This window comes from Aspergillus heteromorphus (genome assembly GCF_003184545.1).
Source record: "Aspergillus heteromorphus CBS 117.55 chromosome Unknown BO70scaffold_19, whole genome shotgun sequence".
NCBI classification, from domain to species: domain Eukaryota; kingdom Fungi; phylum Ascomycota; class Eurotiomycetes; order Eurotiales; family Aspergillaceae; genus Aspergillus; species Aspergillus heteromorphus.
In genome coordinates, this window is record NW_020290424.1 from 409,910 (window position 1) to 433,250 (window position 23,341).

At 55.9% G+C, this 23,341-nt stretch overlaps 5 protein-coding genes across 5 annotated transcripts; 1 reads left to right on the forward strand and 4 right to left on the reverse strand.

Moving 5' to 3' along the window:
* The first annotated feature begins 253 nt into the window (after window positions 1–253).
* Window positions 254–4,282, forward strand: BO70DRAFT_72211 (uncharacterized protein). The gene has a single exon (XM_025548675.1). The coding sequence runs from the start codon at window positions 350–352 to the stop codon at window positions 4,034–4,036; it is 3,687 nt and encodes a 1,228-aa protein (XP_025397843.1). The 5' UTR covers window positions 254–349; the 3' UTR covers window positions 4,037–4,282.
* A 1,259-nt stretch (window positions 4,283–5,541) lies between these two features.
* On the reverse strand, window positions 5,542–8,161 carry BO70DRAFT_372392 (C6 transcription factor; the record flags this gene model as incomplete). Its single annotated transcript, XM_025544849.1, has 4 exons — window positions 5,542–5,565; window positions 5,679–6,894; window positions 6,948–7,651; window positions 7,718–8,161. The coding sequence occupies 4 exons, from the start codon at window positions 8,159–8,161 to the stop codon at window positions 5,542–5,544; spliced, it is 2,388 nt and encodes a 795-aa protein (XP_025397844.1).
* A 187-nt stretch (window positions 8,162–8,348) lies between these two features.
* Window positions 8,349–11,315, reverse strand: BO70DRAFT_409585 (Zn(II)2Cys6 transcription factor; the record flags this gene model as incomplete). Its single annotated transcript, XM_025547234.1, has 6 exons — window positions 8,349–9,400; window positions 9,523–9,867; window positions 9,925–10,101; window positions 10,159–10,310; window positions 10,414–11,013; window positions 11,142–11,315. 6 exons carry the CDS (start codon window positions 11,313–11,315, stop codon window positions 8,767–8,769), a joined length of 2,082 nt encoding a protein of 693 aa, XP_025397845.1. The 3' UTR covers window positions 8,349–8,766.
* Window positions 11,316–11,832: 517 nt separating this feature from the next.
* Window positions 11,833–15,017, reverse strand: ugp1 (UTP glucose-1-phosphate uridylyltransferase). The gene is made up of 2 exons (XM_025543618.1): window positions 14,506–15,017; window positions 11,833–13,739 (listed from the first exon to the last, which is right to left on the reverse strand). The coding sequence occupies exons 1-2, from the start codon at window positions 14,605–14,607 to the stop codon at window positions 12,276–12,278; spliced, it is 1,566 nt and encodes a 521-aa protein (XP_025397846.1). The 5' UTR covers window positions 14,608–15,017; the 3' UTR covers window positions 11,833–12,275.
* A 2,589-nt stretch (window positions 15,018–17,606) lies between these two features.
* Window positions 17,607–22,600, reverse strand: BO70DRAFT_354091 (putative membrane bound C2 domain protein (vp115); the record flags this gene model as incomplete). The annotated part of the gene is made up of 7 exons (XM_025541849.1): window positions 17,607–18,962; window positions 19,014–19,156; window positions 19,210–19,350; window positions 19,404–21,851; window positions 21,917–22,169; window positions 22,249–22,311; window positions 22,388–22,600. 7 exons carry the CDS (start codon window positions 22,598–22,600, stop codon window positions 17,607–17,609), a joined length of 4,617 nt encoding a protein of 1,538 aa, XP_025397847.1.
* Window positions 22,601–23,341: the final 741 nt, after the last annotated feature.

Genomic DNA, 23,341 nt, shown 5'->3' on the forward strand with positions numbered 1-23,341 from the left:
GCCAGCGCCTGCGACTCCGTCGGTTGCACGGCTTCCCCTTCCTTTCTTCGCATCATTCAGACGCGCCCGCGTGCGAGTCTCTGTCTCTGTCTACTGCATTGCTGTTGTTCCTCAGCCGTGACCGCAGATTCCCCCCCCAGAAGCGTGTCTCGTCTCGCTGGCTCGGTGCGAAGACGCGGTGGTCACATGTCCGCCATCGCCTTCCATCCACCACCACATCGAACATTCGCCGCTTCCACCACCTCCCACTCCCCCTCCACTCCCCCCTCCACTCCCCCCAAAAAAAATAAACCCCGTCAGGGACCACTCCTGAGGGGTTCCACGCCCTCATCATTGGCGCTTCGTCAAGATGATGGGCTATAATGGTCATCCATTCCACCCCCAACGCCAATCCCAGCAGAATGCCCACCCGCAGCACGCGCAGCAACTGCAATCCCCGTCCATGAGTGCCGCTGGCGCCCACCCGCACCATGGCACGGGCATTGCCGGCAATAGCGCCCTGTTTCGGGGTCAATCGCAGGCGGACCTCGCGACCCAGTCCCCGGATCTCCGCAAGATGACCCCGTCCTCCACTGGACCCCTCGTCGGGCTCCCCACGGGGGGCCATTTTAGTCCCTTTCCCGGACATTACCCGCCGCAGGGCTCGTCAGACCTGCTGTCGCGCAACGCGGACTCTGTCGGCCAATTGAAGGACCCTTACCTGTCCCTGCAGAGCCTGCAGAGGAACATGAACCCCATGGCCAATTTCCGGGCTCATCCCACCATGAACGCGCAGGCCGCCATGTCCCCGCACGCCCACGCCATGGGTCTTGCCTCGCCGCAGCAGTCTTACGACCGACTGCAGCAGTCTCAGCTCCAGCATCGACAGTCCACTCACACGCATCCGACGACCCAAACCTCCGCCACCGCCTCGCCAATGCTGACCACCACCCAGCCGCAGCATCAGTATCACCAGTCGGCTTACCAGCAGGCCCAGCAGGCCTCCCCGTATCAGCAGGCTCAGCAGCAGTCTCCCTACCAGCAGACTCACGCCTCACCTTATCAGTCGCAGCAGGCCCATTATCAGCAGGCTCAGCACGCCCAGTACCAGCAGTCTCAGCATCAGGCTTCCCCGTACCAAACGCAGGCTCTCCAGTCTCCGTACCAGCAACATGCCCACCAGACATATCAGCAGCAGCAGGCAGCGCAACAGGCCGCCCAGCAGGCCCAGCAGGAAGCTCAGCAGCAAGCGGCGCAACAGCAGGCCCAACAGGAAGCCCAGCAACAGGCGGCCCAGCAGCAGGCCCAACAGGCAGCTCAGCAGCAGGCCGCCCAGCAGGCGGCGCAACAGCAGGCGGCGCAACAGGCGGCGCAACAGCAGGCGGCACAACAAGCCCAGCAGCGGGCCCAGCAGCAGGCCCAACAGCGAGCCCAGCAGAAAGCGCAACAGGAGGCTCAGCTGAAAGCCCATCAACAAGCACAACAGGAGGCTCAATTGAAGGCGCAACAGGAGGCCCAACTGAAGGCTCAGCAGGAGGCTCAACTGAAAGCCCAGCAGGAGGCTCAACTGAAAGCCCAGCAGGAGGCTCAACTGAAAGCCCAGCAACAAGCGCAACAGGAGGCTCAACTGAAAGCTCAGCAGGAAGCTCAGCAAGAGGCCCAGAAGCAGGCCCAGCAACAAGCCCAGCAACAAGCGCAACAACAAGCGCAACAACAAGCGCAACAACAGGCTCACCAGCAGGCTCAGCAACAAGCTCAGCAGGCGTATCAGCAGCAGCAGTCACGATTCCAACAGCAGCAGGCGCAACGGTCCCCGTATCAGTCACAACCGCAGCAGCTTCAATTCCAACATGCCTATCAGCGTCATTACCAACAGCCTCAACAACATACCCTCATGCAGCAGCATCCACAACAGCAGCAGCATCCCCAGCAGCAGCAACAGCAACCACAGCAACAGCAACAGCAGCAGCAGCAAAATCATGCTATGCAGCAGCACCAGGCGCAGCAGCACCCTATGCTCCAACAGTACCAAGCACAGCATCACGCACAACAACCGTCACCAGTCAAGGCACAACCGCAACAACTACGTCCCCCGCAGTCTTCTACCCCCGTCAACATGGCTGGTGCAGAGCTTATCGCCCCAACGCCGCCGAAACCCGAGGGTGCCGCCCCGAAACAACGGAAGAAACCAGCCAAGCCTTCTGCGTCTCCTGCCAATGCTGCTCCGCAAGTCAACGGACAAGCTCCAACCGGATACCCAACTGCTACGCCCCTTCCCATCCCCGGTCCCGTTACTGTGTCTGCTCCCGTTGGTAGCCCTGCTGGTGGTCCTATTCCTAGTCCCGTCACAGATCCTGTTGCTGGCCCCGTCGCAGGTCCCGTCGCAGGGCCTGTTGCTGCGGCTGCTGCCAATGCCGCGCCTGGTACTGCCCAAGCGACCCCCAAGAAGCGAGGTCGTCCCCGCAAACCCGTCATTCCTGGAGAAGAGAAGAAATCCAGGCCCAAGAAGCCCAAGAAAGTGCACATGATACCTACAACGGCACCAGACGGCACAACGATCATGGTTCCAGCTCCCATGACCAACCCTGATGGCTCAGTTATTGTTCCTCGTCCGCGTCCGCCCCCGCCTCCGCTGCTCCCTCTGCTCGGGCCCGACGGGAACCCTGTTCTTGATGCCGACGGCAACCCTGTCATGCAAAAACGACGCCGTGGACGACCCCGCAAGTCAGAACAGGGCCAGAGCAACATGCCCCCCAGGCCCAGGCCCCCGAAGAAGCCTTCAAATAAACCGGGCACCGGTCGGCCTCGGGGCCGGCCTCGTAAGGTAGATGTGGAAGCGCGAAAGGCAGCCGAGGCAGCCGCCGCATTAGCCCAGGGGGTGCAAGTCAAAACTGAAGGCCAGCCACAGCAGCCGCACATGCAGGGCCAAGCTCAGCCCCTTCCTCACTCGCAGGCTCAGACACCAACTCAGGCCAGGCCACAACCGCCAGCTCCTCCGGCACAGTACCAGCATCATCACCAGTTCCAAGTGCACCCCCAACCGCATCACATTCAAACACCTATCACACAAGTGCAGAGCAAACCCCATACTCCCGGACACCAGATGCATGCTTCGAATCAAGCTCAGTTCCAAGCCCTTCAACACCAATTCCAAGCTCAGATCCAGCCTCCCACCAATACCCAAACTACTCAGGCCCAACAACCAGAACAAAAGCCAGCACAACCGCAGCCCCAACCTCGTCAACCGCAGCCCCCGAAGAAGGCCCAGGCACAGCCTCGACAAACGCAGCCACAAGCGCAAGCTCCCACACCAGCGCGTCAAATGCAGACTCAGGGTCAAGTTCAAGGTCAAGGTCAAGCTCAAGCTCAAGCTCAAGCACCAGCGCGTCAAATGCAGGCCCAGGTCCAGGCCCAGGCACAACCGCCTGCACGCCAAATGCCAGCACAGTCTCAGGCTCAGGCCCAGGCTCAGGCCCAAGTACAATCCCCCGCTCATCAAATGCAGGCCCAGCACCAAGCACAGCCTCGACAAGTGCCGGTTCAAGCTCCGGCACAACCACCAGCGCGTCAAATGCAGGCACATGCACAATCCCAGGCACACACTCAGGCTCGCCAAATGCAGGCCCAACAGCAAGCACAACCCCGACAAGTGCACGCGCAAGCTCAATCTCAGGCGCAAGCACCGGCGCGTCAGATGCAGGCTCACCCACAGGCCCAGGCCCGACAACTCCAGGCGCAACCGCAGGCGCAGGCGCAACCGCAACCGCGCCAGATGCAACCTCAGCCTCAGGCACAAATGCAACCACATCCCCGTCATCTGCAGCCGCAAGCCATGTCCCATGCGCAGATGCATCATCCCCAAGCTCACCATCTCCAACCACACCAGCTGCACGTCCAGGCGCAAGCCCACACCCACCCTCATCTTCACATGCATCCTCACCTCCACCCTCACGCCCAACCCACCGACCCAATGGCCCTCAACCCGCCCCAAAAGCGCGGCGCGCCTGTGGACGACGACCCACGAAAACGAGCCTTCATCATGCCTCAGCAGATGTAATTGTCTGCCTCTCTGTCTGTCTGTCTGCCTGTTTTACGCTAGATGCAACGAAACTCCCATCCATTCTTCATGTCGCCATCCGTCCTCTTCCTTCATTGTTACTATCTAATCTTGTTTTTACTTTATTTTATTTTTCAACCCGACTGAGAGTATCCTGGCGAGTCTGATTGATTGTCCATTGTCCATTGTCAATTGTCCATTATTATGTTACATTGATTGCATTTTCTGCTGCACAAATTCCTTCCTGTCTGCGCGAGTTCTCTCTAGCTATCTATTTTTATCTATCTTTCTATTCATCCTGTCTCTCTCCTCATGACTCCTCCAATCCAATAACCCATTTGAGCCTACGTTCCATGTTTTGCTGATGTCCCAAATCCGTGTCTGCGTTCAAGACTGTCTATTCCTCCTGATCTGATCGGTCGATTGATCGATCGATGGTTTCGAGTCCAGCAAGGTACGGAGTGGAGTAACAATAACTTCCATGCCGACTGCATGTTCGAATCTATTCATCCCATCCCATCCCATCCCATCGGTATTGTATGGTTTTGCCGTTTTTTTCTATTTCTATTTCTATTTCCATCTCCATCTTTATTGTTATTTTCACTGTTAGTACTTACTTCATCATTCGTCAACGCATCCGTCATCATCATATCCATCCATCCCTCTATCTGCTTTGGGCCATCCATTCATTGTTTGGCATTCATGAATCATAGGTCGTCGCGCTTGAGCATGATTACCGAGTAAGCGAGGTATTTTGAATTCTGAATTTTGAGTCGGGTTGAGTTGAATGGAATTAAATGGAATCGAATCCAATTGAGAGGGCAAGCCCTTTCCACTTTGTTTATATACTACTACATATTTTTATATCCACTCCACGTGATCTACTATGCTCTACTATACCTGTTCACTAGCACCTAGAATCAATCGACTTGGCATAAGTCATGGTATCATTTTCTATCTAGAATAGATAGTAGGTAGTAAAAAACCCTCAATTTCAACTAGAAAGCTCCAAGCACAACTGTAATCAACGCCTGTACATTACATTCTCAAGAGCAGGAGGGTTCGTTATCCCGCACGCTCAGCAGAAGAAGTGCAAAAAATACAAAGACAAATCAAAGACATGGAAATGACAAGACAAAGAAAAAGAATTGGGGGGGGGGGGGGGTTATGTAGCAGTATATGTCACTGAGTCAAGACAAATGAGAGAACAAAATAAAAAATAGTGCACCATCGTATAGTCATAAATTAAATAAAGAGAGGTAAAAAGACAAATGGGAAATAGAATAGCAAGCAACCGAAAAGGCAATGGGTACCCCATAACATCATAGTCGTCAGCATAATATGAAAAGAAAATAGAGAGATATAGAAATTAATAAGGGCATGAAGGAAACACACATGGAAAGTAATATCCAATACCTCGTGGGGAATAATAATCTCAAGGAAGTCAAGCAAACCCAAGGAGTAAAAAGAAGAGGAATGAACAAAAAGCAAGAAAAACGGAAAAGTCAAGACTGGATGGGGGAATCATACTTTTATAAAAAGACATGTAATTTACCAACAGACCCGAAAGGAAAACACCGTAAAAGTCTTAGTCCGTCGTATCAAACTCCATGGAGTCCATATCGTCCATTGCAGAAGTTACATCCGATAGGTTCAACGCTTGCCCCAGGCCCAGGTCAGTTCCCTCCGCATCGGCGGGCAAGTCCGAGCCGTCCGGCAGGTCACTGATGTCGATGTTCAGACTCGGTGCGAGCCGACGCACGACGCTGTGACACAGTCGGAAGGCGCGGCGGGAAGCAGTATGCGACACGGCCATGTGATTGAGCCAGTGGAGGGCCTTTTTGGTCTTACGCACCAGGGTAGACATATCGGTGAACACACACTGAGTGGAGTCCTCGTGCGATATAGAGCGGGATCGGCGGGCTGGGCCGGGCGGCCAGCTGGATAGATGGATGAGGATGGCGGTGGTGGCTTGCATGATGTAATGGAGGATGCACCACCAGGGGGTCACACTGGACAGCCAGAGGATGTCGGGAGTGTCGGGGAGAACAGCGAGCAGGTTGCAAGCAGAGCGGATGCAGATGATGGCCATCTCGTAGCGGAATTGGCTTCGAGGGTGAGAGGTGGAACGCGAGTTGCGGCGAGAGGAACTGGTGCCTCCATCGGGGGAGAGAGAGCTCGGCTTGGTGGCGCCGGCGTGGGAGAGGCATGGCCGGCAGAGGGTGATCCGGGCGCTGTAGTAGTTGATGGCCAAGGAGAGCTGTTCGCGCGTGTAGTTGCTATCCCGGTCCGAGGCGTCAAACTGGTCGTTGGTCCCCGTGATGAAGCGATAGGGCTCTGGGACCTTGGAGACCCAGATATCCAAGATATCGTTGTATCTGTGGATGCGCTGCTCGACTTGACTGGCCCGATCCCGCAGACCCTGGATGCTGTAGATCTTATAGAGGACGGCCTGCGTGATGATTGCCAGGTCCACAGTGCAGTGGAAGAACAACGACGAGCTGGGCTCGCACGTCGCAAGCCATGCCGCAGTGGCGCGTGCTTCCTCCTCCGTCTGCAGCAGGGTCAACTTCAGTCGACTCGAGCGCAGAGAGGAGTCTTGGAGGAGGGGGAGGACGTCCGGCCGGCCGAATTTGTCCTCATCGAACGGGATAGGCAGGGGCGTCGAGCTGAGGCTCTCGCCCACGCAGGAGGCTCGACCGGTGACGGCAGTGAGGAGGTGCTCCAGCAGGAAGATCGACCACCACAGCCGGCCGCGTGCCTCCTTGGCGGGATACTGCGTGCGATCATCCACGAAGCGGAGGTTGATGCCCAGGGACACGGCGGATCGGAAGGCCATGCTGGAGAACTTGAAGGCCCTGTGGCAGCGTGAGTTATGTACTATGATACACCAGGGGGGGGGGAGTCACACCTATTGACTTGATACATGGTCACGAAGTAGAAGGCGACCAAGAACTCGACCTGGATCTGCTGGAGATCCGCATGCGCGAACACCTCGGCATCCCCCAGGGCCAGTTTCCTTGCGCGGTTCAGATACACTAGGTCCTCGTGATCACCGTCCGCCTCGCCGGTCACGACACGGCAATACCGGCGTCCAATGGCGAAAATCATGTTCAACACGGCCAGCCACCGCATGGGGGGCTTGGCCGGTGTATTGTAGAACTGCCGGAACTGCGACACGAAGGTCGTCTTTCGAATGATGTTGAAGGAGGGGTGGACGGATTCCATGTACGCGTTGAACAGCCGGTTCGCCACGTCCTTTGGCGGCAGGGCATACGGGTCGACGGAGTCAATCAGCGGGACATTGAGGTCGTCCACGAAGTAAGTCATGGTCGCGATCGCAGTTTCCGGTCGGGGCTGCTGGAGATCGCCGCCCGTCAGGCTGTCCGAATAGAGGGGCCCTTCTTTGGCCCGGCTTCGAATTTCGGCCTCGTCCTCCAGCTTTTGCATCCACGATACTTCCGAGTTCTTGCCGAAGAACCCCGTGGCCACCGATCTCTCGCTGCGGTTCAGGTCCTCCTCGATCAGGTCCAGTGCATTGAGCGACCCGATGGACGACGAAGATGTGTCGGAGTCGATATCATCCTCCGCGTCCGGTGCGTGATCGGCGGAGCCCTTCGCGATCAGATCAGCCATCCCTTCTAGACCTAGACCATAGTAGCAAGCAGCATCTAGACTTACCCTGAGGGCCCTCCGAATGCGTCTCGCCGTTTCCTCGTCCTCCTGCTTTTCCAACTCATGCAGCAGCTGCTCATAGCTCTCCACCCTCCTGCACAGGAAGCCCAGCTGCTTCTGGTCGCGCACACGCTTGACATCCACGTAGATGCAGCTGATATTGTGGTCAATACACTGTCGACAGTGCGGCTTGCTCCCATCGCACTTGATTTTCCGCTGTCGGCAGGGGTCGCAGGCGCGCGCGGACCGGCGGCGCTGGGACTGGCTGCCAAAACTGGTCGTGCGCGGGATGGGGACTTTGGGGGCGGGTCCAGAGACCTCGCGCGACGAGGAGGAGGAAGATTGGTTGGGATAGGGCCCGGGTCGGTCCAGGTATCTAGGAGGAGGGATGGTGTAGGGACGGAAGCCCGGGGGGGGAAGGGCGTCGGGCTGACCGATGGCCAGGTCCATTCGCCGAGCCCAGCCAGGGCCTGGGTGTCGGGGTCGAGGGCGGGGATTTGCTGGTCGACGGGGACCTGGCGAAATGGAAAGGAACGGTGTATATCATCCATGATGATGAGGGGGTGGGTCCATGGAGGGCGAAGCTGATAGGGGGGGGGTTGGAAGAAGCTGCACAGGGCGATGAAGTGGATGAAGTGGATGAAGTGGATGAAGTGGATGAAGTGGATGAAGTGGATGAAGTGGATGAAGTGGATGAGGTGGATGAGGTGGATGCAGTCGAAGAGGTCGAGCAGGTCGGACAGAGGGAGGATGTTCAACAGCAGAATGACGTCAGGGGCCCATGCGGAAAGAGCCTTTGGGAACCCAAACTCAAAGCCGGGCACATGCGACCGGCATTTTCTTGTTGTATTAGGCATTATGCTGCGCGCAGACATGGTACGAACGCTCACAGCAATCCCCATCACACCACCGTCCGCACCTCCCCGGGAAACCACCCCAGGCTGAAACTTATCTTCCGGCCAGGCTGCGAGTTACAATCGCCATCGAAGACACAGGGTTCAATTTCCGAGTCTAACACTCCTGGGCCCTGGGTAGTCTCCCCGAGATCCCACGGTTCACGGTCGCAGCCGCTCAGGAGCAATTTCGTCCTTGCCCAAACTCAAGCTTTCGTACCGGTCCAGCATTTCGGAAAGACTGCGGTCGCCCTCCATGATTCCATGATAGCGTTCGTCCGTTTCCAGCTTCTGCAGCCCCTTCGCGTAGTCGTCCCACTGGGACGACATTGTCGATTCTTCGTCGAACATCTCTTTCAGGTCGTCAGAGGCCAGATGGGACTCTCGAAGGTGCCGCCCCTGCCCTTTCGCGCGCACCGACTGTCGAAACATGTGAAATAGGCTTCGTCCCAGGTGCGAGCGGTTTGCGATGCTGGAGAAGGCGCTTGCGAGCGCCAGAAAGTCTGCGTCCAGGATGTCGAACGACTCGGGTTCCAGCATCGTGAACAACGCTAAATTGATCGCGTACATCGCGAAGTGGTGCGCGCGACTGATGCCGAACTCGCGCCGGTGGAGAATCGTAAGGGTCGCGATCGCATGCGCCGCCGACTGCACGATCTCGAACGTGTTGTACTTCGACAGCGGGCTCAGGCCCGGGGGGCTCTCGGGGGTCTTCGGTGCCTCGGAGTCGGGGCTGGATACATATCCATCGCCCTCGAAGGAGAAGATGTTGATGACCAGCGTGTGGAAGCGCATTCTAACTAGTCAGCATTCCGTGGACCATGGGTGGGTCCCACGTCAGGTTTGGGCCCATCGGTTATGACAAGTGGTTCAGGTCACGGGCAGACCCAGGGACCAAGCGCATGTGAACGCACGCACCTTAGGAGAATAATGTAGGGTGGCGGTCTACGATGTGGATCGAAAAACTCGGGCAGTCCAGTATACCAGGCCCGGAGTCGCTCGTACAGAGTTTCCTTGGCCTGCCACTTGTGCTGGAGCGAGGATGCCGTGTCGTTGATGGTGAACAACCGTTGCGAGATGTCTCGTGCGATCTCACATAGGTTGCAGGACTCGTTGAAGTACTGGCTTAGATAGGATTGCCGAGCAAGCCGGTGAGATGGGTAGGGGAACCATATGCTGGAGTCCTCCACCAAATATCGGTTGGGCCGTTCCAGATTGACCTTATCTATAAGGCTGGGTCGAAGGAAATCGGTGTGCACGACGCTTTTCGCGATAGTCAGCAATCGCACGCTCCGTACTTTGGCTGAAAGGATAATTTACGTGTCGATGTGAAACAGGCCCCAGGCCGTTCGTTTGACCGAAATGTCCATGTCGTCTGATATTTGCCCCGGACTCGGGGCGAACATCCTTGGGCCGATCAGCCCGAGGGACTCGCCGGTCCAGATAGCTTGATGAAGCATCCGATAGCCGAGATCATCCTCGCCGGAAATCGAGTATCTTCACCCCAGCAGTCAGACAGAGCTCGTCGTCACACCACCACAACAGGATACGAACCTTTCATACAGCAAGAGCGTGCCTTGCAGGTAGGCCAGGCTGATCTTGGTGGGTTCCTCCTCCCTCAGACGTTCGGCTTCGGCAAGGAAATCGGCCCCCTTGGTCACAATATCCCCGGGATCGACGTAGGCCTCGGAGTAGTCAGAGAAGTGCTGCACAGACACGGTTAGCTGATATCCGAACACCCCCCGCAAGACCAGTATACACACCCGGTTCAACCATAGATGCGGGTGGACGAAAGCAAAGAAGACCTACGCATGCGTTCGTAAGCAGAGCGTTCACAAGGAATGGACTGCATAAATCCGACTTGGTGTTACCCTTGCGCATATGAGCCAGGAACACGTCGCGGTCCAGGAAGGCGTGGAAGGGGTAGTCCCAGGTGAAATACAGCGACACTAGATGTGAGACGAGGTCTGCATCGGCGGTGACGGTAGTCCAGGGTTTGGCGGGGACTCTGTAGGGCACTTCGTTGCATAAGTAATGGATATCCATAACCTTGGGGCGGAACGACGGCCCAGCGCCTTCGATATCGATCACCCGTCTGACCTCCTGCAGCTGTCTCTCCGCTACATCACTCACCTGGCCGTGGCCCTCAATCTGGCTCAACATCTCATCGATATACGTACGGATCTCCTCCCCGCTGGCATTGTTCCGGATGATCTCCAGCAGCCGCAGAGCATGCGTCTGGTCCTCCGCCCGCATCACCCGCAGCAGATCGTTGAGCATGTCACGGTGGTAGCTGAGTTCATCTGCGGTCCGCTTCGCAGCAACCCTCCGGCGCTGATCGAGCGTCTCATCAAAGACGCACTGGCGGTTGAACGCCCGGCAGTTGTCGCACGGCGGTGTTCCAGAGCACTATCGAGGGGTCGGTCACACTCGGGAGTCAGCGATTGTCGCACTGCGGTCTCACCAAACACAAACACATCCATCATCTGCAACCATGACCCCCTCTCCCCTCCGGAAAGATGCCCGAGAGGACTCACCTTCCGTTTAGACTTCTTACACGCCAAACAGGCCATGGACACACGCTTTTTAGAAGAATCGGAAGGATGGCGCCAGCTCTCTCCGGGGGGGCTATCCCCGCCGGGGAACTTCTCGGGCTTAGTGGGCGAAGGTCCGGGGGCAAGTTGACGGTGCTGGCTGGCGAACTCAGTCATCTTGTATGGGAGTGTAGGCGCGGGTATATCGGGGAGAGTGGGGGTCGAGGGGAAGAGGCTGGGCCAACAATAACAACAGCAGGCAGGGTGGCGAGCCACAGAGGTGAGAGATATAAGAAGAGGAGGGGAGGGGCGCCCACCGTGTCGTGTAATTCCTTTTGTTCCGATGACTTACCTTCACATGACGTAGGCGAGGGAGGGCACACTTACGTTAGAGGCGTCAGGAAACCATGTCCGCGGATTTCTGGAACGCCCGGCCAAGGCTGGAGGCCGACGGGAGCAGGAAACTGGAAAGCAGGTCTCGGGACTGTCTAAGATGGACAGGTTCAGAGGCATCGGGGCAGTTGTCGAGGTCGCGTTGCAGGCGAAACGAAACAGTCGCGAAGTTCATCGCGAAATCGAGTGCCTGGAGACCACGTGATCCAGCCCCCCCCCCCCGCCAAGGTATGGTATCCTTCAACTACAGATGCAGAGGGAAACACTGAATTGGACATTACGTAGTACGGTGATATCTCCTAACTAACAGGCTGGCACAATCTGCTGATTCTCTCCTGGGAACCCCCTTTTGACCCAGCATTCCGGCGTCCAGGAGAGGCGCAGAATGCTTCCAATTAAAGAACACTAACGACCAGGATAATAAAAACGAAAAAAAAAAAAGAAAAGAAAAGAGAGAGAAAGAGAGAAAGAAACCTGCGGCGAAGAAGAGAAGAAAAATCCCTAGACTAGGAGGAAAGCAGATGCCGCTCTTTGCGAATGCGCCCCTCGTCCCCCCAGAGATAGAACCCAGCAGACATGATATGATGTTCTCGATCCGAAGCAAAATCCCAACAAATGACCCCGCTTCAAACAAATACTCTATCAGCCCGCGCCGGCCCGGCCCCGGGGCCATCACAGATGAGACGATGGGACAGGGCCGCACACATACGCAGTAGGAAGGAGAGAAACAGGGGGAGGGGGAATCTAGTGCTCCAGGATGCGCAGGCTGCCCTGCACAACGCAGTTCTCCAGCACGGAACCCGGGGGCACGTCGATGGTGCTGCCCTCGGTGGCCACGATGATGACCGTGCCCTTGAGCTGCACGTTGCGGCCCAGGTTCACGGCACCCGTGATGGTGAGGTGGTCCAGCTCGACGATGCGGGGGATGCTGGGGATGTGCTTCTGGAAGTCGGAAACCTTCTTGAAGTCGGATCCGAGCTTGATGACGGGGACACCGCCGAAGCGGCTGGGGTCCATGACCAGCTGGCCGTGCTCCAGGCGGTACAGGTCCGACTTGACCAGCAGAAGGTCGGAGCAGGTCTTGACCGGCAGGAAGCGGCGACGGGGCACGTTCACACCGTGGCCGTTCTTGAAGTGACGGATGGCGGCACCGACGGCGGTCTCCAGCTGGTAGATGGCCTGGTCGGCCTCGCCCTTCTTGTCGGCGGGGATGGACTTCTCGTTGGCGATGATCTCCATCTCCAGCTCGTTCTCCTCAACGACCCGCTTGATGGCGCGGAGGCTCATCCAGATGTTGTTGGTGTTGAAATACTTGAACTTCTTGATGGACTTGAACTCGTTGACGTGCTCCTTGGGCACCTGGGCGATTTCCAGCAGACGAGCCTTGCCCTCGTAGTCAATGATGGTACCACCCTTGACGTCGGCCTTGGTCTTGTCGGTCAACTCCATGATGTACTCGGACTCGGTGTCCACCATGTGCTTCAGGATGCTGAGATCCACCACGGCACCCAGGTTGTCGGCGTTGGACAGGAAGATGTACTCCACGCCGCGGTTCAACAGCTGGTCCAGGGTACCCGAGTTGTACAGCGACTCGAAGACGTCACCGTGGCCGGGGGGGTACCAGTCCTGCAGAGGGGCGTCGAAGGACTTGGGGGCCGGGAGGAGAGAGTCCTTGATGATACGGGGGTACCGGGACTGGTTGAAGGTGATGATGTCGACATTGTGGCCCTGGTACTTCTTGATGATCGACTGGGTGTCCTGGTCGGTGTTGAAGGAGTTCATGAGAACGAAGGGCACGTTGACGTTGTAGGTGCGGTTGAGGTGCTCGATCTGGCGGACGGACAGATCCAGGAAGGACATGCCCTCGCGGACCTCAATGACGGACTTGGGGCCGACACAGCCCATGGAGGTTCCCAGACCACCGTTGAGCTTGACCACAGCCAGCTTGTTCAGGAACTCGACCGACGCCTCAGTGCCGAGATCGTTGTAGTCCACCACCTGGGAGGGCTGGGGAGGGGCGATGCGGTCCCAGTTGACCTCGTTGCCCTTGGCCTTGTCGTTGAGGAATCTGCGGAAGAGAGCGAAGAAGTTGTCCATCTCCGCCTCAAAGCGCTTGCGCTCCGACTCGTCGGTGACGGTCTCGGCGAGAGCGTTCAGGGCATTGCGCATCTGGGAGGCAGCCACACTGGTGGAGGCGTTCTCGAAAGCCTGGGGAATCGGACGCATTAGCACGGATGTGAGAAGGATTGTAAAGATAGAGCCCAAAGCTGCCCATCGCACACTGCGCCACCGTGGCACGCCACGTAGAGGCAGAGCTTGGTCAGACCAACCCCACCCAACCAGCATATGCCAGACAGCCCCCAACGCGAGGCGGAAAACCAAATGGCTCCATCTCACGGGGGACCAAAGACCACAGTAGAGCCCAAGAAGTTGATCGGGAAGGAGATGCAAGGTTTCTGAAAGCTTCACCATAATCCTAGCTGCGAACGGGGCCAGAAACCACGGAGGGTGCAGAAAATGAGAGTACAAGTGTTGTAGATTCACGCGGTACAGGAATAGCAGAGGCACCGAATACCAATATGAACTGGTAAGCGCTGTGCATTGCCTGGTCCAAGACTCCACGCCCATTCGGGGGGAGTTTGTGATGAACCAGGTGAACAAGACAACAAGATAGAGGTATACACAGGGCTCCACGACTCTTCTCATGACGCGTATATTCTTGTCATCGGCTGCGCCAACGAAGAAGATCATGTCCCAGCCCAGAGCAGCAATCTTTTTAGATATGTAGACTGTGGCCATGGTTGGAGGTATGGATAGTGCAGATAACGAGTGAATAGTACCGAGGAAGATCAATGATGATCGCAAGGACCAGCGCATCGCCTCTCTTATCATCTCGTGGCGGCATGGGGGGGGGGGGGGGGACAGGACCAATTCTCAAGCATCACGGAAGGAAAGGCCGCATTCAAGCACTTACCATGTGAGACTGGGACTTTCCGTGGTGCTTGCCGAACGAGGCGCCGCTCGTGGCGTCGCTCGCAGGAGCTCTGAGGTGACTGGGCAAAGCCTTGGACGCCATTGTATGAGTGTAGGGAAGGTTGTGAGGTGAGGTGGAGGAATGTAAACAGAGCAGTCGAGAGATCGGTTCCGCTCACTGTGGCCGAAATGGGTTAGTTGTCAACAGCTCACGAAGCCTGGGTAGAGGAGAATTGGGGGAGGGGAGGGGTTGAGTAATTCAGGAATTGGGGAGATAAGGCGAAATGGGATGAGGGAGGGAGGGGGATTTGGAAGGTTAAAAACGCCAGCAGCTGAATGAAGCCCGTTGCCAGTCAACAAGCGACGAGGTCATTGGCGGGGCTGGGAAGAGGCGATAGGTGCGACAGATGAGGGAGGGAGGGGTGGAACATTGGGCGGGGGAAGATGGCGATGGCAGACATACCTGGAGGGAGAAGATGAGAAGTGAGGATAGCGAGGGAACAGAGAGAGAAAGAGGACAAGTTCGTAACAGTGACAGGATGCGCGCCGGCGACCGTCCGTATTTATTAGGATGACGCCGAATCGGCTGGCCCTGGGAATCATTTCTTTTCGGCGGGACAGAGTGGGGTTCCGTTACAGGCGGTACCTTACTAGTACCGTACGCTACGGAGTACATCTGCCCCTCCCCCTGGTTGCACGCAGTATGTACCTTACAAGCAAGTAACTGGAGAGGGAGGGGTAACAGGCACCTGGCACTGGGCAGACCGAGTTTACGATACGGTACGCGGCGCCCAACATTCTTCCTTGGTTATTCTTAGCCGTGGCCTGAAGCTCATTAATTACCGGATATCTGAGACTAAGTAGATACCTGGACAAGTCGAACCATGGCCATCGACATCCTACCCACCCACCACTTCACCACCAATTCAGATGCCTATCCTACTGTATCTTCCTCTGGGCTGTCTGTCTGTCCATGGCCGATCACCACCCCCTCTCATCATCATTCATCATCTGACAGCTGGTTCCAAAAAAAAAAAAAAAAAAAAAACCATCGGGAGTCGCGACTCTAGACCGTCAGTGCCCCCTTTTCAGGGTTCAAGCAACCCGAGCCCCACTGTCCTCGTCACCATGGGTGCTCCCTCGACGTTCGAGATTAACTGAGGGCACCACCTGAACCACTTGAAACCTCCTGAACACAAATGTTTTACCCAAAATATCTATCTATGTGTCGAAGAACGAATGACTCTTGCTGTCTTTCTAACTTACCTAGATTGTACCCCCTACTACTCCGTACCCCTCCTCCAGGCGAACGAACGGTCTCTCTTGGCCCTTAGGATACATCACAATCCGGTCATGCAGTGTTCCCCCCTCTTGCTTGCCAATCAATACCTTCCCATCCCGATCGTGACGTCCGTCCGTGGGTTTGAATTCCCTTTTTTTTTTTTTTTTTTTCGAGATAAGATCCACCTGACAGGCTGTCACCGCCAGTCGTCGACTACATACCTTACCTACATATACCTACTTAGGTGCCTAGGTAGGTAGACATGGCTACATGTATACATGTATCTACTGAGTACTGCGATCTTGGGTACATATCTCTCTGGATTTGAATTCTGGAATATACCCGAGTTACTCCCTACTCCTAGGAACTCCTAGACAAATACCCCATAACCAACCCACTAGTCGTCCGCCAGTCTATAAGAACCCTCACTAAGTTCCATACTAAAGGCCAATAGTAACATTTCCAACTCTGTAGCTGGTACATACAGGTCCCAGCCCAGTCCAGTCCAGTCCAGTCCAGTCCAGTTTAGGTTCTAATTATAACCTGCTCTGTGTCTCTCTAGTCTCTCTCTAGTCTCCAGCTTCTCGCCCCCCTCTCTCTAGTCTCTGTGTCTCTCCCTGTCTCTGTCTTGTCTCTCAACCACCATCCCCTTTCCTGGATACGCCCTCCTTTTCCCGCTGCCGGAGTACTCCGTTGCATATTTAGTTGTTTACTGACTACCAAAAAAGTAGCCCCTCCCCTCTTTGAGACAAAGTAGTAGCAAATCGTATCCACAACACAGCTTCTTCCCCCCCCCCCCCCCTCTCCTCCTTATTCCTTATTCGCGCCACGAAGCTCAGACCACCAGTCGTTAGTAGTATGTAGTACTCCGTATGCATGCATGAATTCCCCCTCCTTTCCCTTTCCCTCCCTGTATGGCAGTCCGACCGCCCACTCCATTACATAGATGGGTAGTAAGTAGTTAGATGGGCAGTATTATTCCTCATTCCGACATTACATGAGGACATGTATGCATGCATCCATACATGCATCCATACAGTAATACATGAGGAAATCGGTCTGCCAGTCACTGCCTACGGACAGCTGGCACACATATTGAACACGTTGAGTCCGGATCCTCGGATATGGTTATCGCGATCTGGCTATAGGCAGGACTTGTTTTTTTTTTTTTTTTTTCTATCCTGGTTAATTAGGGTCGATCGCGGGCGGAAGGATTGATGCCAGATCGGAATCGAATCGACGAGAAAGGACCGTTAGGTATCTACTAGATATCTGCCTTAGGTGTGATGCCCTATGTACCCTCGATACTTTGTCGTACCCGCCCAATCCCCGATCCAACCCTAAGGGTCCCCCCCCCCCGTAGTCTCTGGATACGAGTCGGTCAGCGTTGCGCTGCCTTCCCATCCGCTTTCCGACTTATATTCGTCCCGGCGGTCAAAGTGACTGACTCTCCGGAGGAATGACGGTAGGTTTGGTTTTGCCTACGAGAATCCCAGATATGTATCGACTAGCAATATTCTTCCGATTCAGCCGCCCAATTCGCGGTATCCAAACACTACGTACGCTAAGCGGGCAAACCCCCTGGATATCACATCTCGTTGCATCACGTTGAGGTCAAAACAGGGCAAGGGGTGGGCAACGAGCAAATAGGTTGCTCGTTGGAATTTTCACAAGAAATAGAAATCGGGGAAAGACGAAGAAGGGCGAATGATGCAAAGAAGAAGAAAAAAAGAAAGAAAGAAAGAAAAGAAATGTACAATGAAGTCGTCGACGGCATGCAAATACACCCACTACCACTACTACCAAGCCCCGTTCGTTCTCTAGACTCCGCTGACATTGCGCTTGCCGAGGAAGCTGCGACGCGCCTTCTTGGAATCAGGGCTATCCATCACCTCGGAGGCTGCGTCGTTGGTGTTGGAGTGGGCGGTTCCCGGGCGGACGCCCGACTCGGACACCGCAAAGCTGCTGCGGATGGCAACCGAGCCACTGCCGACCTTGACCTGCTTCTCCTGTCCGGCCACAGAGCCCTGGTCGTCCACGAAGAACAGCGCCTCGCCCAGCTGACCGTCGGAGCCAAACGTCGAGTGGTCCACCACCTTCACCTGGTACTGCGCGTCCGCCGTCGTGTTGTGCACGCGGCAGGTCTCGTGGGTTGCGTCAAAGTGCACCGGACCACCACCAGACTTGATGGCCTTGCTCTTCAGCACCTCCTTCGCGCCCTTGGGGCCAATCGCCTTGACGAACACGCGCACGTTGGCATTCGGAGGGAACCCGGAGGCAGAAACCACGGAGATGGTGGCGGTGCCGGAATCTCCCTTGCCCGCAACGCCCAGTCGATCACCGTAGTGCGACACCACGCTGCGGTTGCGCGCGTGCTGCTGCTGCTGCTGCGTGTCCCTGGCGGACGTGGAGCTGGGCGGCGTCTCGCCCTCCACCAGGATGGCCGAAGGGGCAAGAGGCGCTGGCGTCTCTTCGGCCTCCTCCGCGGCCTCGTGCACGCTGGCTCCATCGTCTCCTCGGAACCGGGACATGAGGCCGTTCTTCAAGAACGACGAGCCTTCGTGCTTAAGGAAGGATGCCCCCTTGATGACACCGCCGCCAACAAGCCCGACTCCCTTGACGGGCGCGCCGACAATCTTGCCGGGGGTGGCGAACGTGCCAGCGAACGTGGAAGATCCTTGCCGCGACCGCAGCACGTACGAGGGCGAGAATTTCAGCCTCAACCGGATGGCTCCGGACTTTCCGTCGAGAGGCAGAGAGACCTCCTTGGCCTGGAAAGGCTCCAGTATCTGGAGGTCGATCGGTGTACCGCCCAGGTAGTCCGCCTTGTCGCCGAAATCCCAGTCGTAGACATCAACCCGGAAGTTGGTCCCGATACGAGACTTGATGGGTGCCTCGAAGCGCTCGTTCCACGCCGGATGGAGCGTTTTCTTCTGCACCGTGGTCTTGTGGACGTTTTCTCCATTGATACGGAACTTGCAGTACGGGTCACTGAAGCCGTTCCGATCGGCAGAGGGAAGCTCGGCAGCATCCAGGACATCCACCCACAAAGAGCCCATGTTGTTGATACTCTCGCTCGGGTCGAGCTTCATGTGAACCGGGATGTAACGGGCACTAACGGTGACCTTGCTCACCTCGCCTTGGTCGGAGCGTAGGACAAGTTCCGTCGGCGTGTACTAGACATTGTTAGACAAGCACAACGTGGACAGAAACCACGGAATCCTTACCAAGATGCGCTGCAGGGTCGAAAGAGTATCTCCGGTGAGCTTAGCGATCACATGATCGTCACTTTCATCCTTGGTGTTGTTCTTGTCGATAATTCGGAGAGTAATCTTGGAAAACTCCAGTTCGCGCACAAAGGCATCGCTGACTGTCGGTTTATTAGCTCCATGTCAAACATCCGCCATCAAACTGGATACATACCGTCGTCGATCCTGGAGGACTTGGTGCGGATCTTCGGGGAAGTGTACGCGGGGAACATGTAGTCATCCATCAGGATTTCGAGCTGAACATTGTTACGAGAGAGTTGGACTTCATGGATGTTGAACACCAGGAAACCCGATTCTGCGGCATATTAGCGTCAAGCACAAGACCAAAGGAGCCATCAAGTAACATACCGTATTTCGCAAGGTCTTCCAGGGAGATGTAAGTCTTCGGAATCTCCTTGACCGATTTGATAGACATGGTTTCGGAGTCCTTGGCGTTCTGAGACTTGGTCCCATTCGTGTCCAGACTGGTACGACTGGCGTGAGCCTCCGCCGTGCCATTCGCAGCAGTGCCGTTAGCGGTGGTTCCGTTCGTGGTAGTGCCGTTGGGAACAGCTGAAGTCTTCGAGTCGATGCTGGCAGACTTGGAGTGACCCGCCACACTCTTGCGTTTGGATTCCGTGCTCTTTCTTGCCAATTCGGTTCCCTCAGCATCACCGTTGAGGTTCTCTTCCTCGCTTTCCTCGTCCTCGGGGTTGACAACGGACATGGCAGGATAGAAGGCGACAGTGTAGTTCAAGGTACCTTTGGGGGGGGAGCTGCCGATGCGGAGATTAGTAGAAATGAGCTGCTTCTCGTCATCAACCTCGTATTCGCCCTGCTCGTTCTCGCGAACGTAGTCAGCGGCATGAAGCTCCGTAGAACCCAGGGTCCGATCACTGTTGATGGTTTCTTCGTCCATGACCTCGAGGGTGATCTTCTCCTGTGGGCTATGAATAGGAACATAAACCACCTCGTCCCAGTCAGGGTTCAGATTGTTTCTGAACGTGACGGTCCGTGCCTTCGTGTAGCCAGAGATTAGCACCCGTGCGTATGGGTCAGACTTGCCCATGGTTTCCAGGTTCCGAAGGTTGGTTGCACCCTTGAAGTGGAAACGCATGACACCAATCGGGTCAACGTAGCCAGAGCCGCCAGCAATACCACCCAGTGCAATGGGCTTCCAGTCCAAAATCAGCTTGGCACGTCCCGTTTTCGCACCGTTCAGGTTAAACCACTGTTGACCCTTTGTCATCATCTTGAGCATGTCGTTCATCTTGATTTGGTAAGTACCAAGGATCGGGTCCCGACCAAGGTCACGGTCATCTTTGATAACAAGACCAAGACGCGCGTTCTTCCTGTCAGTGACCAAGAACTCCTTCGCAGCATTTTGGAAGATGGGGTTGTTCGTGCGCTTCAGCTTCTTCGTGATATGGATCTCCTTGCCGTTCAGGAGGAGGACACCATAGGGGTTCAGCTGTCCGATCATGCTCTTGGATGCATCCAGGTCCTTGGCCTGTTCAACAATGAATCGAGCGATACCAGTGTTCATCTCCGGCGGAGGCTCAGTCTGTCCACCTTCCAGCTGCTTACCCTCGAGAACGGGGAAGAATCGGATATCCGCGTGGATAGCACCGCGGGACCTTCCGCTTGCCATGACTTCCAGGAAAATGCCATCGTGTTCCGCTTGCTGCTCTAGTCTATCCAGGGGGAAGGTTGCGGTTCCCAGTTCCTTGTCCTTGCGGAACTCGTTCCAGTCATAGGGAACAATGGTCAGCGACTCCGCAAAAGAGGTGATGATAACATAAATCGTTTCGTTCCATCGAGGGCTATCGGTGTCGAAAATAGTCTTGGTGCGGCCCAGTTCAACGCGATTGTTCAGGGAGACAATAGCATAAGGATCGGGAGTGCCAGCGAAGGCGTCGGGGTTCTTCAATTGGCGAGCGCCATGCAGGGTAACAGCGACGACACCGATCGCCTGATCCATGGCGTTTCCAGCCAGCATCTTGGCGATTTCGACGGGGAATACATTAGGACTGTACATCATCGGGCCCAGGTTATTGTGAATCTGGTCCTTGATGAAAGTTTCCAGACCAGGGATGAAGTTGATGTCGAAACCAAGGGTATCACCACCAAGCGGCTTGCAGACGTAGTCGAGTTCGGGACGGTCCATGAAGCACACATCAACCCGCTCAATATGGGGGAAGGGGATTTGCAGCTTGACCTTGACGCGCATCAATCCGCTGCAGGCCATATCTTCGACGATGACATCGAGGCCCTTGCTCACAAGACCTTTACCCAATCTGACCTCCAAGACGACCTTGGGGTTAATTTTATTCTTCATCTGGCGGGCCGTCAGATCCATGGTGTCGTTGGGCGTGAAGCTAAACTTCCAGTCCATGATGACAGTGTCAACCTCGGTCTTTGGGTACGTCTTGACGTGCTCCAACCGAGGGGGCTTAGAACCAAGGACAAAAGTCTTCAGACGGAGACTATCAATCATCGCAGGGGTGGAGGTGCTGAGAACCTGGTCGACGGAGTTGATGATCGTATCGCAAAGGACCGGGGCGTAGATGGGCCAGAACTTGACCAAGAAGCTGTTGATCCATTCCAGGCTCTCCGTGTCGGTTTCCAGGCGTTGCTTGGCCATTTCACGGTTCACGTCGTCGCGAAAGTTGCGGCGAACCCGGCGAATGGATGTCCGGTAGTAGGTGCTGCAGGCAGCCATGACGATGAACACCCAGGCCAGTCCTCCGCCCAGGACGGCGACGACCCAGGAAGCCAGACATGCAAAAACGATAACACCAGCATTGTGGTACCAATCTAAGAGCGTTAGTGTCACTCCAAATCCCGAATCCCCAAATGCAGGTCCATGCGCGCTCCCTCACCTCCGAAAAACTTATCATCCAGCTGACCCTCCAGGAAGGTCTGGTGATCCAACAGAGTTCCCTCTTCCTTTTCTTCCTGAGTCGGCACGTGTTCGAACTGCGGAGCCCAGCCTGTCCGGTCGCGTGCCCATCGCAAGTCCTCCTCCAGGAGTGGTTCTCCATTCGGAGCGGCCGTAGTGTTTTTGGCGTCTTCCAGGATCTCGGTTGCGGATTTGGGAGGGGGCAGATCGTACTGGTCGGGGGTGCCATCGTCCTGTAAAAAACCCGGAAATGATTAGCGCGATTCATTGAGCGTCAAGATTTCCCGACGGTGCCCGTGGAGTTCGACTCACCTTATCTGTCACAACGGCCGCAGCCTTCGGTTTATGCTCGTGGTGGAAACCTGGCGGTAGATGCTACAAGAAGGCACGGGTGGTTCTATTAGTTCAACGGCTCCCAGGCACATCGTTCACCGGTACGGGAAGCACCTACAGCTCGAGCAGCGGCAGCTTTCTCTTCGGGGGACGCATCGGGATCGAATTGGTAGGCGGGCACGCCGGCCTTTCGGGTTTCTTCGATCAGGGTCTTTTCGACAGCTTCCGGTTGGATGTTCGACTGGGGGTCTTGAGCAGCCTGCTGAGCGACCTCAATGGCGCCCTGCTGCTTCAATTCCCCCTTCTGACCCTCTACGTCTTGCGACGCCATGGCTCTTCAGGGTCGGGGAGGGTGCGAGCCTCTTGGGGGTGAAGAATCACCTATTAGGGTTCCCCAACCGGTACAATCTGGAGGGAGATCCAGGTCAATAGAAGGATTTCTTGGAAGGAAGGTTGGGGGGGTGAAAAAGACCAGAAGGTCAAAATGATTTTTTGGGGGGGGGGGGGGGGGGGGGAGTTATCGGGGCTAATCTCAGCGAACAGCGGAGAAGAAGAAGAAGAAGAGAAAAAAAGGTGAATAAGAATAGCTAGGTAGGTAGTAGGTAGATAGTGACCCACGCCCACGCCAACGAGTGGGTTGCTGGCGCTTAATCCTTGGGTGGTTGCCTTGCCGGGGGTGGATGGAGGATGGATGGACCTCCGCAGCGGGGAGGTGGCTGAGGCACGCACCGGGAGGGAGAAGGGGAAGGGGTTTGCTTACTTGAGGAGAGATTCAGCCAAGATAGGCAGGGATGAGGTATCTGGATAGGTAGGTAGATAGGTCAATAGGAGGGAAGAGAAGGAGGGAGTGAGAAGAGAGGGAGGGAGAGGGAGGGAGAGGGAGGGGGAGAGAGAGAGAGCGAAAGAGAGAGAGAGAAAGAGAGAAAGAGTGTGTGTGGAAGGGACACCGAGACAGAACCGGAGAAGAGGGAAAGGGAAAGGGAAAGGGAAAGCGGATTGACTTTCGCGGTGCAGAGCCACTTGCGTCAAGGAGAGAGAGAGAGAGAGAGAGAGAGAGAGCCCGGCGTGGCTG

Excerpts from the sequence above, each read along its gene's own strand:
- BO70DRAFT_72211 (XM_025548675.1), top strand. The coding sequence starts at position 350 with ATGATGGGCTATAATGGTCATCCATTCCACCCCCAACGCCAATCCCAG.
- ugp1 (XM_025543618.1), bottom strand. The coding sequence starts at position 14,607 with ATGGCGTCCAAGGCTTTGCCCAGTCACCTCAGAGCTCCTGCGAGCGAC. Across the intron at positions 13,740-14,505 it reads GAAAGTCCCAGTCTCACATG|GCTTTCGAGAACGCCTCCAC; the intron begins GTAAGTGCTTGA and ends CCGATTCCCCAG.